The sequence below is a fragment of the Mixophyes fleayi genome, chromosome 2 (assembly GCF_038048845.1).
Source record: "Mixophyes fleayi isolate aMixFle1 chromosome 2, aMixFle1.hap1, whole genome shotgun sequence".
Classification (NCBI taxonomy): domain Eukaryota; kingdom Metazoa; phylum Chordata; class Amphibia; order Anura; family Limnodynastidae; genus Mixophyes; species Mixophyes fleayi.
In genome coordinates, this window is record NC_134403.1 from 95,270,620 (window position 1) to 95,290,306 (window position 19,687).

A 19,687-nucleotide genomic window follows, 5' to 3' on the forward strand; every position below is an offset into this window, starting at 1 on the left:
GAATCTTAGGTTTGCTATATGTTTGGGGTCGTTGTCCTGCTGCAGAATAAATTTGGAGTCAATCGGACACCTCCCTGATGGTATTACATGATGGATAAGTACCTGCCTGCATTTCGCAGCATTGCGGACACCATTAATCCTGACCAAATCCCCAACTCCATTTGGTGAAATGCAGCCACAAACTTGCAAGGGAACCTTCACCATGCTTTTCTGTTGCCTGCAGACACTCATTATTGTACCGTTCTCCATTCCTTCGGCGAACAAACAGCTTTCTGTTACAGACAAATATTTCAAACTTCATCAAGGGCGCGAATTTGCGTGTCCCGATCTGAGAAGGTTACCAGTGCCATCTTGGATTCAGGTTCATAATTTCCAATTTCATGCTCTATCTTTCGTTCCATCAACAACACCAAAGGTGTTCACGAAGATCATGACCATTGTAAAGCAATGGGCATGGTGTATGGTGTTACAGCCCCTTATTGTAATCCATACCTGGACTACACTTTTTAGGCATATTGTTATCTGGAAGTACCAGTGATGGAACTGTAACATCTCCTTGGAAAAGTACTTCCTCCTCCACAGGGAACACTCAGGAGTTAAGTGAATTTATTTATTCTTATTTCTCTTTGCTCCCTATTGTCCAATAGTGAGCTCTACAGCCAGCCAGGATACTGATCCAGCAGGAGTCACCTGAGCGAAGACACATGGGGAAGTAGGGGAGGGGGCTAGATTGTGTAAGCAGCCCACCAATCGAGACCTTTTGCAACTCCCCTGGACAAGCAGATCCCAAGGTGGGTTTAGGAGGTGATAAGAGGCTACCTTGGGATCTTGACGTGTGTGACTAACTATTGGCCAAGAGGTGATGCTCTGCCAGAGATGTGCTGTGGAACATATCTCACTGGATTTATTTGAACTGATTTCATCATTTGTTGGACCTGCTGTTATGGGACCGTGCTGTATTTAATCCTGTTCTGCAGAATAAATCGTCCTTCTATTTTTCCCCTAATACCATGTCCGAGTTATTTGGAAACCACGTATTTTCACAAACATTATGGCTGCTCTTCTGAGGTCCAGGGGGGTTACTATCATTTTTTTTTTGTTTGTTTTTTTCTCCATGGCTGTCTGACATCCCACAGCAGGAGATGTTCTTGCTGGAAGACAAGATACTCAGGGATTAAAGTCTTTGTTGGTTCTCAGATGAATCTCTGCTCTATTTTGCGTGAAGGTCTTTGGGATGATGGTATCTACTTTTGAGGGGGTGCAATTTGCAGGGTCCAAAATCAACCTCATTTCGAAATAGAAGAAATGCCAACATCACTTGACCAGACAATTCATCAGTGTTCCCAAAAGCAAGTCGGTCACTCCTCTGGTGACTGTGTGTCCACAACCTCAACAAGGGTTGCTCCTTTGCTATATGGAACTAGATAGTTATGACATCAGATGCCAGCCTTTGGGGCTGAGGGTTATCACTTTTCAGTGTTTTCATGGCCTTTGGAGATGTCAAAGTGTATGATAAATGTTCTAGAACTGAGAACAGTAACACTCTAGTCAGAGGACAGTCAGTATTTCAAGGAAAGGTTAGAAATATATTCATACAGTGGTGGCATATATCGGACATCAGGGAGGTACTGAGAGCTCCCTTGCGATAAAAGAAACCAGCAAGATCATGAGTTGGGCAGAGCAAAATGTTGTAGCAATCACAGTGGTATTCATTCCAAGGATGGAGAACTGGGAAGCAGATTTTCTCGGCAGACATATGCCTTACACCCCGGAGACCATTCTCTACATCCAGAAATGTTTCAACAGATTGTGGATTAATGAGGTCAGCCAGACGTCCACATGATGGCATCACTTTTAAACCACAAGATGGCGCTATTCTTCTAAAAGACCAGGGATCTGCATACCTTTTAGGTGCTATGTTGGTCACATGGAGTTTTCATCGAACTCCTCTTTTAGCAACGCTTCCTCATATTTTTAAGAAAGTAACAAGGCGTTCAGTTGATTATGGTTGCATTAGACTGGCTAAGAAGGTTGTGTTACTCGGACAGTGTCAAGATGGCAGAAGCTCCTTTTGTGACATCTTACTCGAAGGCAGGACCTGTTAATTCAAGGCCCATTTCATCATTCGCTGAGCTTAAGACTAGAAAGCCTATTATCTCAAGAAATGATCATAGTGTTTGGAAGACTTGTACATCCTGGTGAAATCAAAACCAACCACATTCTTTCAGTTAGCCCGATTTTGTTTCTGTTTTTGCAGAGGGATTTAGAAATGGTTTGAGACGTAACATGAGACGCATGTTTACGACTTATTTGAAGATCCAGATATCTGATTTTTACGCCGTCTTTCAAAAAAGGGTAGCACTCACTACTGGAATTGCCGACTTTTTGCAAGGAGTGATGCATTGGAAGTCCTCCATAAGTTCCCCTATATTATATTATTGAAATTGTTTATGATGCCCACAAGAGAGGTTGTAGTGCATCAAAGCAAATGACTGTGATAGTTTTGATGATCAGAGTTTAGTGGGACATGAGTCTTGCAATATAAAGGTGTCTTCTTTACCAGATTGGCGAGTGCCTCCTGGCTGATGCGGCACAGGTCCTCTACTAAACAGCTGTGTCGAGCCACCTTGTCCCTGGTGCATATGTTTAGTAAGTTCTACAAGTACAAGTTTTTGCTTCAAAAGATGGTAGTTCTGGACGAAAGGTGCTGTGCACCACATCTTCTTAATCTCCTGTTTCATAAGGACAGCTTTGGCAAAGTCTTCAACATCTGTGTCCCCTATATCCTATAGGGGAAGCTGACACTGAATTTTTGTACTTTCCTTAATCTTTTATCTGAATTCTTAGGGGACACTGTATCCACCATTTACTCTAGTTCTCCTGTATAAGGTTAACTTATTGTAATGTTTAGAGAAATATTCTCTCTTCTTTCTCCTCTATTTTCTCAGTGGGACTTGGTTAGAAAAATAACTGAGGTTCTTGCAGAAAGGAGATTTAGGAGGAGAGAGGAATTAGACATACAACGTATTTTTTAAAGTCACAAACTACTAGAAAGACCCTCTATACCCCAAGCGGAGTCAAATAATGGAATTTAACACAAGTTCAAAAATCCTGGTTTTGGGTAAGTTCAGCAATACTAGAATTCAGACTTATTTTTATCTGTTGTTCTGCTCCCAGAGCTTCTGTGGTCCAGCAATACTTCCCCACGACTACTGCCATTTGCCTTTTGTGAACAGGCATCAATGTTGTTCATGTCCCTTCTCCTTGAACTGTTAAGGGATGTCCAAAACATAACTGTGTTAGATAGAAACCTCCCATAATAGGAGAGAAAAGTACATTGCTAATCATAAGGAGCAGTTACCACCAGGTATAATTCTATGTTCTAGCTTAACTTCTTGAATTCTACCTTTAACACAGTTTTTGAAAAATGCCTTTAAAATGTGTAGAGAAAACCTTGTACCTTACTCTTTAAATACAACATTTGGAGCATATGAAAGCTTCTCTGCAGTATTAATGCATATTTAATAGGTTCTAAGAATGTGTACAGAACATGTAAAATGAATGTTTGTGTGTATGAGCCTTTGGACAGTTTATTGACTTTAAATTAGTGAGGCAATGTGCACTCAGCTGTGGGGGTTTTTTGTTGTTTTTTTTAATATCTGCATGGCGTTCTAGTTTTTGGTTGAATGGTAGAGAGGTGGTTGCTCACAGTCAACAGTGATCTCTGGAATGACAGACTGACAGTTCACAAAGGTGAAGAATGGCCAGCGGAGTTGGACATAAGTGCTATAGTTTTTTGGGGGTTTTTTTGTTTTGTTTTTTCCCCAAATATTAAATAGAAATTAATTTATTCTATATACATGGTATGCTCCTTCAAATTTGTTTGTATTGTATAATGCCAGTAACAGCAGTGTATCAACTTTTTAGTTGATTCAAAGCTGCAGTGTACTTCTGTCTCTCCATAGAAACGAATACTCCATACAAGTATCTGTTGTCTGTTCAGCAGGGGAGATGGCTATAGTGGCCATGTAAACATGGTCTAATACTGTTATTACTGGATTACTGAGAGTATTTAAACTGTTTTTATTACTTTTAATTTAAGAACTAAGAATAGCAAAATCTTCCTAATTGTTAACAATGAGTTGTCACTATTTCAGTCCATGTTTGGCTTACAGAACATAATAGATTTCCCTCTTCTCAGGGACCAATAGTAAAACTTGGACAAGTCAATGTTGCCATGAAAGCCATCATGTGGTATATTAGAAAAAATGTTAATCTTGCCTTCTAAATATCTATTATCTGCACTTTGATTACTTTCCTTTGAGCATTCTGGCTTTACGTCATCTTTTTTTGATCACAGGTCACCAGAAAGACCTACTGGAGATTTACGCGAGAGAATGAGAAAGAGGCGCCAAGAAGTTGAGTCAGAGCAACAGAAACGTCCTGAAGATCAAACCTCCCCTTCTAGGGTATGGATAACACAAGTTATGGTTTTCCTTTAAGTATAACCTAGAGTAGCGTCCTCATGTGCGATCAGTTTTCATTAATGGAATAGTTTTCATGGACAGTACTCTTCAGCACAGAGGTGTAGTAGACAACCAGTTAAGATCGTTCTGATCCCTCATGGAAAGCAGGGTGGCCCTGACTGCTTTTATTTTACAATTTAACTCCCAAACTGCACTATGCAGAAGAGTTTGATCATCTTAGTTGCATGGTTTGGTGTATTCTGCAGTGTGGAATGGAAACATCAATAGCTGTGTGTTCCCTTCCACATCTCTATTGGAGATAAAAGTGCTTGATAAAGTGGGTTCATTAAAGATGTGCAGATTCTTATCCCATGCGTTTGATGTTTAATACACATAGGAATAGAAGTATTATATGAAGAGTTGATGATCAAGTTGTTTCAAATTGTTGATTTTTGTGTCTGCTTTTTAAACAGTGTAACAATCTTCCTCTTATGTAAGAGAAAGTTTAGCTGTTGATGTTCACTATATGTATTCAGTGTTCTCCCCAGCATCTATTTCCCGGGTACTCCACCTGGCTGTTTTCTCCTTCATCCACTCTGGGGGACACTGGTACCATGGGGTTGTATGAGGGCGCATGGAGTTGGTACTTAAATAGTTAACAACTAAGTTTGCTGCTGACTCCTCCCCTTTGCAACCCCGCAGACCCCAGTTTTGTTTAAGTGCCCAAGTAGTTGGGCTGTTTCAGTACTGCTCTGTAGTACTTGCTGCTAGATTAGATTTTTATTTTTTCTTAGTATTACTGATGTCAGTGAGGTTAGGAGTGGATTAGTGTTAAAACTTACACTTGTTCATTTCGTTTTTAAATGGAATATAGTTCTGTTTTTGTCTATTAGAAAAAGAACAAGAAGAAGATAGGAAAGAATCAGCCTGCAGGCAGTGACAGCCACTATGCGACTGTCACTGTGTTCTCCCGACGGGACCGGCGCTGCCTCAGGCATAGAGCGCAGGGACTTCGTCTGAGGAGCGGCCATTTTCAGGGAAATGCCAAGTCTCTAACTGAGGCGGAGGGGAGATTTCATCTGGCCACAATCTGAGCACAGATTAAAAGGCTGCAATGCAAAAGAAACAAAGGAGAGCTATAACAAGTAAAAGCCTCCAGTTAGCGTGTAGTGATTGGTGTACTCCAAAGGTGGGAAAATTCAGCTAGAGATGGACTCCTGACCGAAATTATATATATATATATATACACATTATATCATATCATCAAACAAACATGGGCGCTTCCATGGTGTGTTATCCAAGTTAAAAGATTTATTCAAAGGAATAAAATTGCATGTACCAGATAATAAAGGGTTTCAAGCATAGGTTACAGTATAGGTCACTTCTAGTCTGCATACACAGACATCATAATTGAAGCGGCTATAGCACGTTAACAAGCCACAAACACCTCTACGCGTTTCATCTCAAGGACTTCGCCACCTCCTGACGAAGTGGGGATAGATGGGCATGGAGAATGCAGATCGGAAGAGGTTGCAGTAGTAAAAGTAAGAGATGATGTGGTGGATAAGAAGTTTGATACCATCTTGTATAAGAAAAGGCTGCATTTTGGTAATATTTTGAAGGTGGATGCAACAGGATTGGAGGGGAGACTGGGTGTATGAGGAATAAAGCAGAGGGCAGAATAAGGTGCGACACCAAGGCAGCGGGCTTGGGGAACTGAGGCTCTGTTGGCATTCATTGCGAAGTGTCTGCTGTACCAGGTGTATCCTGTTGACTCCTGTTATGATGAACTCTTTAAATTTTTTCAATTTTAATAAATGAAACTGGTTTAATCATGTCATACTAAATACTTAACTGTATGTATTCATCAGCTGGTGTGATGTTTCTATTAGTTGTATGAATCCGCTTATATTGTAGTAGTGATATGTTCATTAAATTTGTATGTGGATTTTTTTCTTTTTTTTTTTTTTTCTGCCAATAGTTTATATTTGTCGTTTGGAAATGCTCATGGTATTTAACATGTCAACCAAATCTCCCTGCTGCAGAAAGAGTCTTCCAGGCACAGAGAAAAGGAAGATATTAAAATTACTAAAGAGAGAACTCCAGAAAGTGATGAGGAGACTGGTGAATGGGAAACTACTAGAGATGGTGAGAACTTGTCAAAATAAAGATGCAATCACTTAGGTTCCATATCCACCTATGAGATTTTGATTAGTTTTCTATAATGCTTTGAAAAACACTTAAATTTCACTTTACACTTTGAGTTCACTTGGTAATTGTCATTAACATATGTATTTCTTATTACCTATTTTTAAATCAGATTTCATGCAAATAATGTGAGATAAAAATGCATGTAAACAGCATAGAGGAGACTAATTTGTTTTTAGCCAAATCTCTCAGTATCTTCTTAGTTTTAATAGGTTGTTGTTATTTGTTTTATTTTTAAGAAATCAGTTTGAATTTCACAATGTTCCTATATTAATCTTTCTCAATTTACTCTTGATGCCATAGTCCAGTATTTGAAAAAACTAAAAGATGTAGTAGGGTACAAGACACACTACTTTTTGTACAGTTGGATGTTTGCAGCTTTTGATACTTGTGTAATTACACCTTTTAGGATCAAAAACTGTAGAAATAAACACTCACATTTTTGCTTTTACATTTCGGTGGCCACAGGCTCACTGGCATAGTGGGTTCATCTGTTGGCTTTGTCTGAATTGGAGCATGTAAGCAATGTGTTCAGTACATTTTCATGAGTTTAACTCTGTGCCCAGTGACTAATTGTAAGAAGCTACAATGCTCCTGCTGTGTTTGGCTTTAATGAGCCTACAAATCCATATGTATGTTCAGTTTGTCTCCATTTTTTATTTCTTGCAACAAGTCACCGTGACCTAAACATTGACAGTCACAATGTCACTTAGAAAATCATTGTAGTTTATTATTCCACTGTATATTATATGGATTAATACAAGTTATTTAATAAACCTTAATGAAGTTTCTAGCTTGCATTAGATCAGGCCTTAGATTGTGCTATCAATATAGTTTCATGTCAAATGGTCTTCTTTTAAATATAGAAACCTGCGCCAATTAATAATTTCCTGTCATCTTAGATTCAGAGAATGGTGATGTTAATTATGATTATGACCATGAATTGTCTCTGGAAATGAAGCGTCAGAAGATCCAGCGGGAATTAATGAAACTGGAGCAGGAGAACACGGAAAAACGAGAAGATTTTCTAATAAAAAAAGAGGTATTTTGTGTTTCGTCCACCTGTGTGTATGTATTGAGTGGCAGCTCAAGTCTGTCTTCACAATGTAATGGATGCAAAATTACAGAGCTGGTAAACCCAATATTTGACCTTTATGCATTTCAATGGTGCTGTACTATAACGCTTACACTTACTAAATATGTCAATCATGCTATTTTACCTTTTGCTGCAGGCTTTCATGTTAGGAGGTGTGAGTGATAGGCTTGCTGCTTGTTCTGCAGAAAGGCATTGTGTGAATTCATACACAGGGACAAGGACAGTGATGTCACAGCATGTAATGTTTTATTTCCCATTAAGACACTGCCCTTATAATAAAGGATGTTGTTTTAGCTGCCTAATGGATTGGCCTGGAATTACTCTTATTGCCGTCACCATATGAAATTGCCTGCCAAGTTGTACGGTTGAACTTGGAAGGCGGATTTTACTTTATTGAAACAATGTTACTGCACTTTCATAAGTGGTTAATCTTGCTGAACTGTTTTTCAGACCATAAATACAGTATAACCATTTAATATGGTTTTTGAGGGATATATAATAAAGAAAAATCTCCTTTTAAAATGTCTACTTGGCTTTTGAAACACTACAAATAGTCAATATTTTTAAAATGTAAAGATACATTGTACAGTTATTTTACTTGTATGTGCTGAGGAAAAATAAGATGGCATCATGCAAAGAAAGTTCATATACAATTAATGCTTTCTTTCTAATATTCAACTATTCAACCAAGTGACAAGTGGGGCAGGAGCCCAGAGCTGCTTCATTCGTATTTAGATATGCTTGTATGTAGGTCACTGCAAATGTTATCTACTTCGCTGCCAGAACTTCATATTTCTTAGCCGTATAATTGATTTGGGAAGTTGTTAGTGGACCACATAATCTAAATAAAGCTTGGTGGAATGCATCTGGCAGTAGAGGATCAGGTTTTGCCATCCCAACATTTCAATCAAACAGCCCAATACTGTCTTAATCTACCAGTCATGCAGCATTTGTCATATAAAATAGCAAATGGGTTGTGAAATATTCTAGAACTAACTAGGTAATTTGTATTTGGTTTTGGCCACCATAGATTACTTTTATTTTTAGTTCAGTCTCATGCTCTTGGTCCCTCTTCCAACCCCTGCTAATTTTTCTATGCTTTAATAACTTTGCTCTTACAGCATCATGTTGTTGTGAATATGTCACAATTAGTTAAAATGTTTTTACTCAATAGTGCAGGTATTTTAAAGAGCAGTTGTATCTTATGCTTCCATAACAACCATATAACAAAAAAGTAAATAGGATATTTTTAAATTAAATTTAAGAAATTCTTTACCAATGATACCCAGTTTCTGTTTGGCAGTTACATTCAACCTTCAGCATTAGAATAGAGTACAGATGATTAAGCAAGGCAATGGAGAATGTAGTCCACATAACCTTATATCCTCTTTGATTCCATGACCCTTAACTTATTCTTTGTTTGTGATTTTTGTGCCATGCTAATGTGATGAGGGACAGGGGTCTACCCTGTAATCCTAGAAAAATGTTCAGTTTTTAATTTCATAAATAAAAAAGCTCTTGTACATTTAGGAATGATTCAGACGGCAGTTCTCGCCTGAGAACAGGCAGATTTTAGCAGATTGTCAATGCATTGCTGAGGAAATAAGTAATCTGTGAGATGGGACTGAAGTAGGGGGTTTTCCTCTTGTTCTCTGGATGGCTCTTATTGTCCTCTCCTTGATCCAACGTTTATGTTTAAGGGCCATTGCCTGGGTTTTTCCTAGCATCCTTAGACATCAGACACATGTTTGCACATTCCAATTGTTTTTTTCAGAATCCCAGAACTACCTGTGTTTTTGCTTTTAAGTGGACTCCCAAGAAGGTCATGCTGCCTCTCAAGCAATCTTGGGTTAATAATCACCCCTTATCACAGAGGTCCACCATCTGGATTCTTCTGTGACTTTTCTGTAGTGTCACACCTTGGTAGTCAACGGGGAAAATCCTGCCTGAATCATGTGACAACCTGTTATGACTACAGGCTACCAAGATAAACTTTCAGAACAATTGGTAATGAAGTCTTCACCTTTAGCAGCAGCCTTTTCTGTAGAGCTGAGTGTGCTCACAGGTACTTTGATGCCCCCAGGACTTGAGCTCAGCGTAGTAAATGTTTAACTATGGTGGCTGTAGCGCAGCTGGAACAGGAGGCGTGTCCATGATTATGAAGCAGGTGGCCAGTGGTAGGCTGGGATCAGGGGTCAGAAGCAGGCAGAGGTCAGGGCTGCAGGCAAAGTCCAGTTCCAGGCAAAGGTCACAACAATACAGGTAGTGAACGCTATAAACGGCAGGAAGGCTAAGCCCTCCCTCTCTTAAATACATAGAATGCCCAATCATAATTGAGGAGGTGATGGAGATCTAATCAGCCACCTGAGGCTGTAAACTCATTAATCTAATCTGCACCTGTGCCCAGCTTTGTCAAATGCCGGGAAGCGGCGCTGTCAGTTATAGCGTCCCGGTCGTTGCCACGGTGATGGCCGAGACCTGGAAGCCCTAAGTGATGTCCCGGCTGTTGCCATGGTAGCCGGGACGCAAGCAGGGGAGGAGAGCCGTGGATCGTAACACAACCATGAACTTATTAGGGCTTAACTTTGACACCATTTATAAGAAACTATTTTTGCCAATGGAGAAGGTGAGCTGAGGTTTTTGTCTGTTCTTGGCCAGTCCCCACACCTTTGTGCACTGCTGCATGAGGGTGGTGGTAACGATAAGCTCTCTATGATTTATGTGTTTAGTGTACCCTACAGGAAGACCTTGTTCAGGTGTTGGGACAGATCTCCACTTCACTTTTCAAGAGTGTTTTCTCTGGTGTTTGAATTGAATGGACTTGGGACACACTGCAAGAGCAAATCCTTTGTGACTCCAGTTTGTCACCACCAAGGCAGTGTATTGTTACTTTCGGATGCTGGTCTCTGATGAAGGCCATGCTACCGATACTTATATTTTAACTCTGAGCAGTATTTCAGGGCCCATTGGAATGAACGAACCTCCTGGGAGGTTGATCTGTAAGGTTGCAGATAGACAATGCATCGTATGTCATCTATCAAAGTCAAGTTGGAACATGCAGTTCTTTCATGGACAGAAGCTTAACCTGCAATCTATATTCCTGTTGTTGGCTCGAAGGCAGACACTTGATCAATTCTTGAAAGACCAGGTTTGGTGATTGTGTCTCGTCTTAACTTGTTTCCTCGGATCTCCATGTTTCACCACATTCACAAGCCGTAGATGTTAAAAGCTATCCTTTGAGCTCTGTACTTTGCCCAGGACAGACCTCCTCAACCTCAATGAGTGGGTTGGAACATAAAGGCCACTGACATCTTTTTCAAGCAAGTTTAATAGCACTGTCATTGAAATCATGCTTCTTGAAACCATGTTCAGGTGGAAGCGTTGTGCATTATAATTATTCCCTGATCTATCACAAGGACTGACTGTTATGTAGCATGTAATAGTTGAACAAGGGGCTTTCCTTGAGCTTCCCTATGTTCCAAGTATTTTTGCTTTCAGCGTTGTTTCACACAACCAGTTGGCCCTGATTCGAGAGGCAAAGGTATTTCCTCAGAGGGCAAGTCATGTTTGCCCTCCTGGTGGGGTATATGGTTCCTCCATGGGGCCTGAACCTAGTGTTTCAGGCCTTCCAGTCCTCTTTTTAGCCCATTTGGTCTTGTCCATTATGTTTAAAATTGCTGTTCTCCTTGCATCGGCATCTCAGTGCTCTCTCCCACATGTCTGTTTCATATTTTCTGCAGGGACAAACATACCCATACATTCAAGATCTCGCGTTAAACATCCAAACTCCATATGGTATGTTTTAATCTCGGTAGGTACTGCCGTTAGCAACAAAGTTCTACAGGGTTTTTACAAGATCCATTTATTTTCACTCCACTCCTCGAACATTGTTTTTCTTTTATTAATGAAGATTATGTAATGTATGTATTTTCTTTAATGTATGTTTCGTTCTTCTGAATTTTGTCTGTAGATTTCCCTTGAAGTTATAGCTAAAATGTCCCCTTCACCAAGTAAATCCAGCAAGTCTCCAAAACGGAAGTCCAGTCCAAAGTCTAGCAATCCTATAGGCAAGAAAGAAAAAAAGACTGCAGCAGGAACATCTCCACCTCCATCTGAGCTACTTACAAGGTCAGTGTATGGTATCCCCTCTTCCTTTGTGTCCTGACATATTTTAACAGACAAATGCATCAGCCTTTATAGGACACATAAATGATGGGGTACTTACATTTTCATTATGTTTGTGTTCCATGCTTGTAATTTGGATTGTGCTCTGCCTGTCTGATATACCAATGTACTACATGGAACAAAATAGTATACACATTTACAATTTACAAATTAAATAGTAATGTAATATAATCAATTGCTTTCTAAACCTATGTAATATCAATGTTTTGGACATCATTTGACGTTTCTTGCACTGTAGTACAGAGTTGTAAGATAGCATTATTTTTTATTTCACTAATGAATGTTTGATATCATTTCACTTGAAATCAGTCTATTCTAGAACTAACTAGGTAATTTGTATTTGGTTTTGGCCACCATAGATTACTTTTATTTTTAGTTCAGTCTCATGCTCTTGGTCCCTCTTCCAACCCCTGCTAATTTTTCTATGCTTTAATAACTTTGCTCTTACAGCATCATGTTGTTGTGAATATGTCACAATTAAGCGTCTAATCTAAAAAAAAAGATGTTGATAAGCTAATGGGTTAATAACTACCGCCATTATCTACGATATTGGAGGGCGATGATTTGCAGAAGACTTTTAGTTGGTGTATTTGAAGTAAAGGAGTTATTTATTTTACCTCTTTGACTTGTTTTGCAATGTGTTCTAGTTGTAAACTTAACATTTCCTGTATATCGTCTGTTACTTGTTATAGACATTCCAAAGGAGCACAAAGCAAGAAAAAAGGACCTCGTACCCCAAGTCCACCCCCCCCTCTACAAGAAGAAGTCTTGCCTTCAAAAAAGCACAAGGATAAGCATAGGACGAAGGATCTGAAAGAGAGAGGCAGAGAAGTTGAGAAACATAGGGACAAAAAAGACAGGCTGAGGTAAGCATTTTTGATCTTGTCATGTGACATTTTGAGGTTTTGTATCTTGTTCATAGTATCCATAAAGTAAATGCAGCATTTGCATTCACTCAGATGTGCACCTGTAGTTTGTTAACTCGTCAGTATTGTGTTGTGTCTGTCTACTATAACTTTTTGTTTGTATATGCCTATAGAAGTTTTTGATTGCAACCTTTAACAATGTATGTTTGGCCCTCAGGCTGCTTTAGGCTCTCGTAGTCCCTGCTTTAACTTTCTGGGGGATGCAAGTGGGGGGGGTGGGGGTCCTGCTACTGTTCACCAAGACAGGTTTCACCCCCCTCCAGCCATGTTTGCTGCAGGTATGGAGTACAGACCTCAGAAAGGAATTTCTCTGGAACAAGGTATTTTTTCCCTCTCATTGCAGCAAGGCTAAGCTACTCGCTGTATAGATGTTGCTAGCTCCAATGCTGCACCTTACACAAAACCCAATCCCAGCATGGCTGAACTGGCCTGGGTACTGGAATTTCTAAATGGGCTGCTCCCACTTCTCAGCTGCTAGATTAGAGGCAGTACTAACTTCTGTTATGCCTCGACTCTGAGGTGGGACTACTTCCAGAGTCAGATCCAGACTTCTAAGTTGATTGTTTTCAGTCAGTCCTCCAATGTTTACCTTAACGTTTTAGTAGCAGTCAGTTTGAATGTGGAAGTCTTGTCTTCCCCCTTTGACACAGAGTGGGCTTTTTTAAAAGACATTTAATTTCTGGAGCATGATGACATAATTGCATCAGACTGTAAGTCTGAGATAAATTCCTTGCAACATGGGCAGATAATTCTTGTACATCAATTAGAACATTTCAGTAAGTATTGCTCAAAACCCCAGGATGGCCAATTCAGTAGTCCATCCTATTTTGGACCTGAGCTCGATCAAATGTCTGTACTCCATAATTATCATGGACTCTTAGTCTACGCTTCTATTTGTTTCTCACACCAGGGGTTCATTCAGTTTGGGGTTCATGATCAGCACTTCAGTTTGTAGAGCTCAAGTTTTGACCTTCCAGTGGCTGAGGGCATTTACAAAAGTGGTGTCTGTAATGGTGGTGGTGTTAATTCAGGGGTCACATTAATCACTTACCTGGATGACCTTCAGAGCAAGGTCATATACGTGGAGGAGAAGGCAGCCGGCCAAAGCCTAGCTAAGTGCTCTCTGGTTCAAATCGGAGTGTACAGTTTCTGGAATGGAATTCAAAAACTGTTCACGCCAAGGTCGGTCTGTCTTCCCCAAAGTTCTCTTGGTTTCAGGACTGTGTGTTGGCTGTCCTCTGTCAGCGCATGGCTATTTTAGAGGCTGTTCTTTTGGCTAAATTTCATATTGGGGGCCTTCAGTTAGCCATCATTTGCCAGTGAAACAGGCCTCTTCATTCACTTAACCATGCCATTGTTTGTCACATAGCCTGTTTGCGTCTCTCTCCTGGTGGGTGGTAGACATGGGCTACTAGTTTTTTGCCCTCAGTTGACATCTGGTGTCACTGATGTCATATTTTGACCCTTGACAAGTTATATGTCCAGAAAAATGTTCCAGATATATGGGTGATATGATTTACTCCATTGGTTGACTGACCTGAAGTGATACTATGTTTGTGGCAATGATGGTGATGTGCATCAATCACCAAGTTGTATGAGAAGCAAAAATATGATAGGCGAGGCCCGCAGAGTCCTGATTGTAGTGGAGCTCTCTGTCCCAGTTATAGCTGATGATCACATTTGGGAGGCGTAGAACTGGCTTGTGGACCTTTGAAGCAGATGAAAAACTTTTTTTGCTGGGGGTCAACCTATTCACTGGAGTTTCCCCGGCTTCATTCTAGGAAAGGCAAATCCTGAGATGGATCTGATGGTGTCTTGGCACAACTTCTGGTAGAAGCTAGTGTGGACCATGCACCCAAATAAATGTACTGAGTTTACATGAGAGCCTATTGAATTATGCTCCTTTTCGCCCTGGCTGCTAAGTCTGGGTCTGGTACCACTTTTCAGCTTATTGCTCATGAATTTAAACAGCATGGCTGTTGGGGTTCTAAGTAAAAATGTATTCTCCGGCTTCAGCCAATCTGTGTTGTGGACTAGAAAAGGTATCTGCCCAGGTTGTTGCCGTCCCTAACATTTTCTCTACTACATCTCTCCTGGAATTCCTGCAGCCAGGACTAGATTTAAGGCTGATTTTCAATTCTTTAATTGTCCAGGTTTTGGTATTGCTTCCCATGAAGTTTCATTCCATGTGTTTCTGAATTGGCAGCCCTTTAATTCAGTGCTCTGTTCCTTGTTGTCCTGTGACAATGCAGTCCTGTGGCCGCTTCCTGATTCTAAGGTGGTGTTTTCCTTCCACTAAAACCAGAACACTGTGTTATAGTCTCTTTGTGTTCTACCTCTTGATTTACACTCTTTGAATGTAGTGCATTCTTTAGAAACTTCATTCAAGCTATATTTTTGTTCAGAAGTCTGATTTTGTCCTCCTAAACCACAAAGAGGCAGACCAGTTCCTTAGACAACTTTCTGTCGCTGGATTTTCCAGCTTCTATTTAAGGGTGTATTTTCTCATGGCGTCATCTTTCAGGATTTCTAGGTGATGAATGTGTCCTGGGAGTAGCCTTGGAACAGCTGTGCAAGTCAATTATGTGTACTTCATGAAAACCTAGTTATACAAGATTCCTATGGAGTAACAGTAGCAGCTCACAGCTTTGGGTGCAAGGTGTTGCTTGAAGCTTTGGACCTATATTGAGTTACTATACTTTCCAACCCCCTACAACTTGCTTCTCTATTTACTTCTAAGTTATTTTATTGGTACAAACAGTCTTTCTAGGGCCATACCTTTTGGGATATGGCTTATACCCATCTGTGTGTGTATATATCTGATACAATAAGCCTTTGTTTTGAAAGCCTTTTGTATATCTTGGTGTTTACAACTTTTCCTGGGAATTCTTTTCTTTGGAGGAAATGTGCATAATGCAACTGTTGGAAGAAAGGACTCATGCTAATTAGACCTTTTGATGTGTGAGTGTCATAGGAAGATGTAATTAGACTTGCTGTCCACTGTAAGATGCAGGATATCACAGCAAGGTTTTAAGAGATCACAGATAAGCGTAAATATTGTTAGCTTTGACAATGTATGTAACTGCATGTTTATGTAAACACATTGCATCCTTATTCTAAAAACAGCTAGTTTCCAAATCAATATAAAAAGCACTGTGTTGTACACTGAAATGTATCGTCGTTCTTGTTTCATCTGACCTGATCACTGGTAACTTCAACAAGTAAAGAGCAAATAAACATCACTTGCTTCAAAGACCTGCTTGAAAATATCTTCCATGTTGAAAATCCTGTGACCTACAGATTAGACCCAGAAATTAGTTCCCGGCTGTTTGAGGTTTGGACCCAGCTTTTCTAGTACCACCGCTCTGCCTGCTACCCTGCAGCTCTGCTCAGTGTGATAGGCAAAGAAGGCTTTATCCACAGCAACCCTGATCCATAGTAAAAGGTCAGGAGTACCAGCCCAGGTACCCCAGCAGTGACAGTTATCCAGAAGAAACCTGGTAGTGGATGCCAGTTAAGGAGTCCAGTGGTGGCAGCATTGTAAGCCCTTCCAACTGCGGAAAGAGGGCGCACCTGGGATTATGTAAGTGAACAGTGGCAAAGTAGGCCCAGCTGGTTCCTAGCAGCAACAGACAGGGTGGCATAGGCGGTCCATCCTGTCACACCATCATCTTTTGCGAATTTGCAAAACAGGATTTTTATAGTTCTCTTACAATGCAGAACTAATATTCAAAATAATAATAAGGGAAGAAAAGAATGATCAATATGGCCAGACACACAGGACAAAAAGTAATGACTTGCTCGGTGCTTTGTGTATGTGTGTGTGCACTCATTTTTTTTCTGAATTGGATTTTTGTGTTCCCATTTTGTAAATGTGTAAATAGGGATCCATCGGAGGGCTCTCACAGGCAGAAGCGGTCTCTAAGTCCAACTGAACTCTCTGGCAGCAACTCTTCCCATTCAAGAGATGATTCACCTCCTGCACGGAGACGGCCTCCATCTTCACCAGCACCTGTCAAATCGTCATCTCAGAAACACCCCATCTCCCCACCCCGAAGGTAGGTTTTAAATTTTACATTTCTCTTTCAGCAGTAGAGAGAGAGAGACACTAGGCTTTTTCACTCCAAGGAGGCTTGGCAATTGAATAATAAAAACAAAACAAAGACTCCTTATAAATCGTTCTGTTCCTATCTTCTTTAGTTTCCTGCGTAACAGGTAGAACACAGGTTTCAGTGTTTGTTTTATTTTTCTTAATATTTTGATACATGTAACAATGCTTTTACAGCGGAGCTCAAGAAATATCATCTTATAAAGTATTATAAGCACTTACACAAAATGCAGCAACTTGTAACCAAAACCAACCCCCATTTACGAGCCAGAACTTAAGTGTTAAGTGTAGTGGGTAGTAAAGCTTCACCATTTATGCGTTTAGTGATTTTTCTAGGTGATTGCAGTTTTATGTTTTTATCTGTGTGTCTCTTTTTAAAATATTTCATTTTGTTTCAGGTCTGTTTCTCCTGCACATCATCATTCTCCCATGTCCTCTAGACACCACTCTCCATCCTCGCAGTCAGGGTCATCTGTGCAGAGACACTCTCCTTCTCCTCGTCGTCGGCGTTCACCATCCCCTCACTATCAGAGAGCCTCATCACCAGCTGCCAGACGCTCCTCCTCCTCTCCATATGCTACACATACCTCCTCGCCGCAGAGGAGGAGGAGTCCCTCCAAACATCGGTCCCCAGTTAGAGAAAAGGGGAGGCATGACAGGGAGAGAACCTCTGCTTCACAGGACAGACGACATGAGAGGAGGGATGGTATGTTGTAAGAGTTCTGTGTGAAATCGCGTTTGTCCCTTTTGGAGAACCCACACTTTTTCTGACCTGCCCCCTTCCCGCTGTCAGTATATATTCGAGTAGCAGATAGGGAGGGAGTATTTTTCTTAAGCAGACATATTTTTGAAGATAATAGGCTTGTATAGTCAGATATTGATAATGAACTGTCATTCATCAAAAAACTGGATGGGATAGGCCAATTTTTAGGGTGTCTTGTTTTGTTTTTTAAACTATTCATCCTAGTGAACATTTTTAATCCAAGGTTTTATCTTTCAGACAGCAGAGGAAGAAAGGACAAAGAAAGAGAGCGAGATGATAGAGATCATGACCGAGAACCAAGTGGTTCTAGAGACCACAGAGATGACCGAGAATCTCGTGAAGGTCGTGATCGCCGAGACATCAGAGATAACCGTGATAGGAGAGAACCTAGGGATGGCAGGGAAAGTCGTGAGACTAGAGATACCCGGGAGTATAGAGACTGTAAAGAAAGCCGAGAGCAGAAGGATTCCCGCTCTGCTCGTGACACTCTTGATCACAGAGAAAGGGACAACCGTGAATCCCACAGAAAAGATGATCAATATGATGACCGTAGCTACAGCAGGAGCCATGGGAGAGATGAGACTTCACGATCTGAAACAAGAAATGACTCCCGAAATGACAACCGCAACGAATCCAGAAGTGATGTCAGGAATGATCGTAATGGTCGGGCAAGAGGACGTGCCCCAGACCCTCCTGAAAAAGGTATATCCTATCTGGGGGGGACACTGCTACCATTGGTTGTATGTGGGTAGCTTGGAGTTGGCACTTAACAATTTAATTAATTTGTATAATACTTGCTGACAGAACTCCTCTCCTCTGCAACCCCTTATAGCCTCAGTGTTTGAGTGGGCTCACTGTGGCTGCTCTGCATCTACATCTTGCTGATTTTATTTTCATTTATTTTACTAACTGTGTCTATCTTACACTGCAGCACATACACTGGCTATGCAGATCTGACAGGGGACTCCTATGCTGAAAACAGCTGCAGCCGACAGAGTTCAGTGAGAGCAGGACGGCTCTCGCTGCTAACGCTTCATGACAGGTGCTGCCAGCGGTCTCGGGGACCGCTGTCACATAGGAGCCCCTTCCTTGCATAGGGACCATCAAGTCACTACAGTTAAGGGTACTGGCGCTGCCATTGTGGGCAGAGAGTGCCGGTACTCTGTAAATGGATGGATTGTACTAAGTCACCCGCTCTGCAGAGCATTGGGGGAGGGGGGGACGACTTGAGTACACACTTTGTTGCCATCTTTGTTAGCAAAGAGACACGTGTAATGACTGTGCTGCGCTTAAACATATAGAAGCAGCATCACAGCCAGCAGGTACCACTACAGAGCCTTCATGAATGAGGAAGAGAACTGACCTGTCCTGGCAGGCTACATGGACTATTCCTGAAACAGGAAGACACACAAGAGACGAAGAAGATGCAGATACACACTTGCTGACAGGCTCCTTTCTCTGAGACACTGTGTAATAGACCTCATGGAACGAAGTACCTACTTTTGATCTGTTAGAAAAAGAAAAGAAAAGTATCACACTAGATGTCCGGCGCAGCCATTAGGCAGAGAGCGTCGGACACTGCAAATGCGGGCGGCCATTTCTAATTCGGATCATACCACTCCCCTGCAAATGCGGAGGGGGACTGGGGATCACTATTCGGCCTACAAAGGAGACATAGGATTATGAGGCTGACACGGGCTTGCTATAGAAGCACAACAAAAACAGACGTGTTTTTTTATTTTTTTGACAAATTTCACTATAGATGAGAGATAGCACGGTGAAGCAGCCCAGTTAGGTCTTTCTCCCCCATCTGCTACAATACCATGGTGTATTCTTGAAGCGGGAACTGCAGAAAGGAAGGCTACATGGCTACAGGCTCCTCTCTGTCACTGATGGTCTTTGGCCACTAGGAGGGCTAAGTACTTTCATGAAAGT

The 19,687-nt window shown here is 41.0% G+C and overlaps 1 protein-coding gene across 5 annotated transcripts in view; it reads left to right on the forward strand.

Annotated features, from left to right (window-relative positions):
- Positions 1–19,687, forward strand: part of ZC3H13 (zinc finger CCCH-type containing 13) — a 77,105-nt gene that overhangs the window by 15,096 nt on the left and 42,322 nt on the right. For all 5 annotated transcript variants that reach the window (XM_075199724.1, XM_075199725.1, XM_075199728.1 and 2 more), the window contains 8 exons: positions 4,361–4,469; positions 6,512–6,614; positions 7,577–7,716; positions 11,741–11,898; positions 12,648–12,821; positions 16,766–16,939; positions 17,388–17,695; positions 17,990–18,454. In XM_075199724.1, coding sequence (XP_075055825.1) covers positions 4,361–4,469; positions 6,512–6,614; positions 7,577–7,716; positions 11,741–11,898; positions 12,648–12,821; positions 16,766–16,939; positions 17,388–17,695; positions 17,990–18,454 — 1,631 coding nt within the window. The remainder of the gene's footprint in view (positions 1–4,360; positions 4,470–6,511; positions 6,615–7,576; positions 7,717–11,740; positions 11,899–12,647; positions 12,822–16,765; positions 16,940–17,387; positions 17,696–17,989; positions 18,455–19,687) is intronic.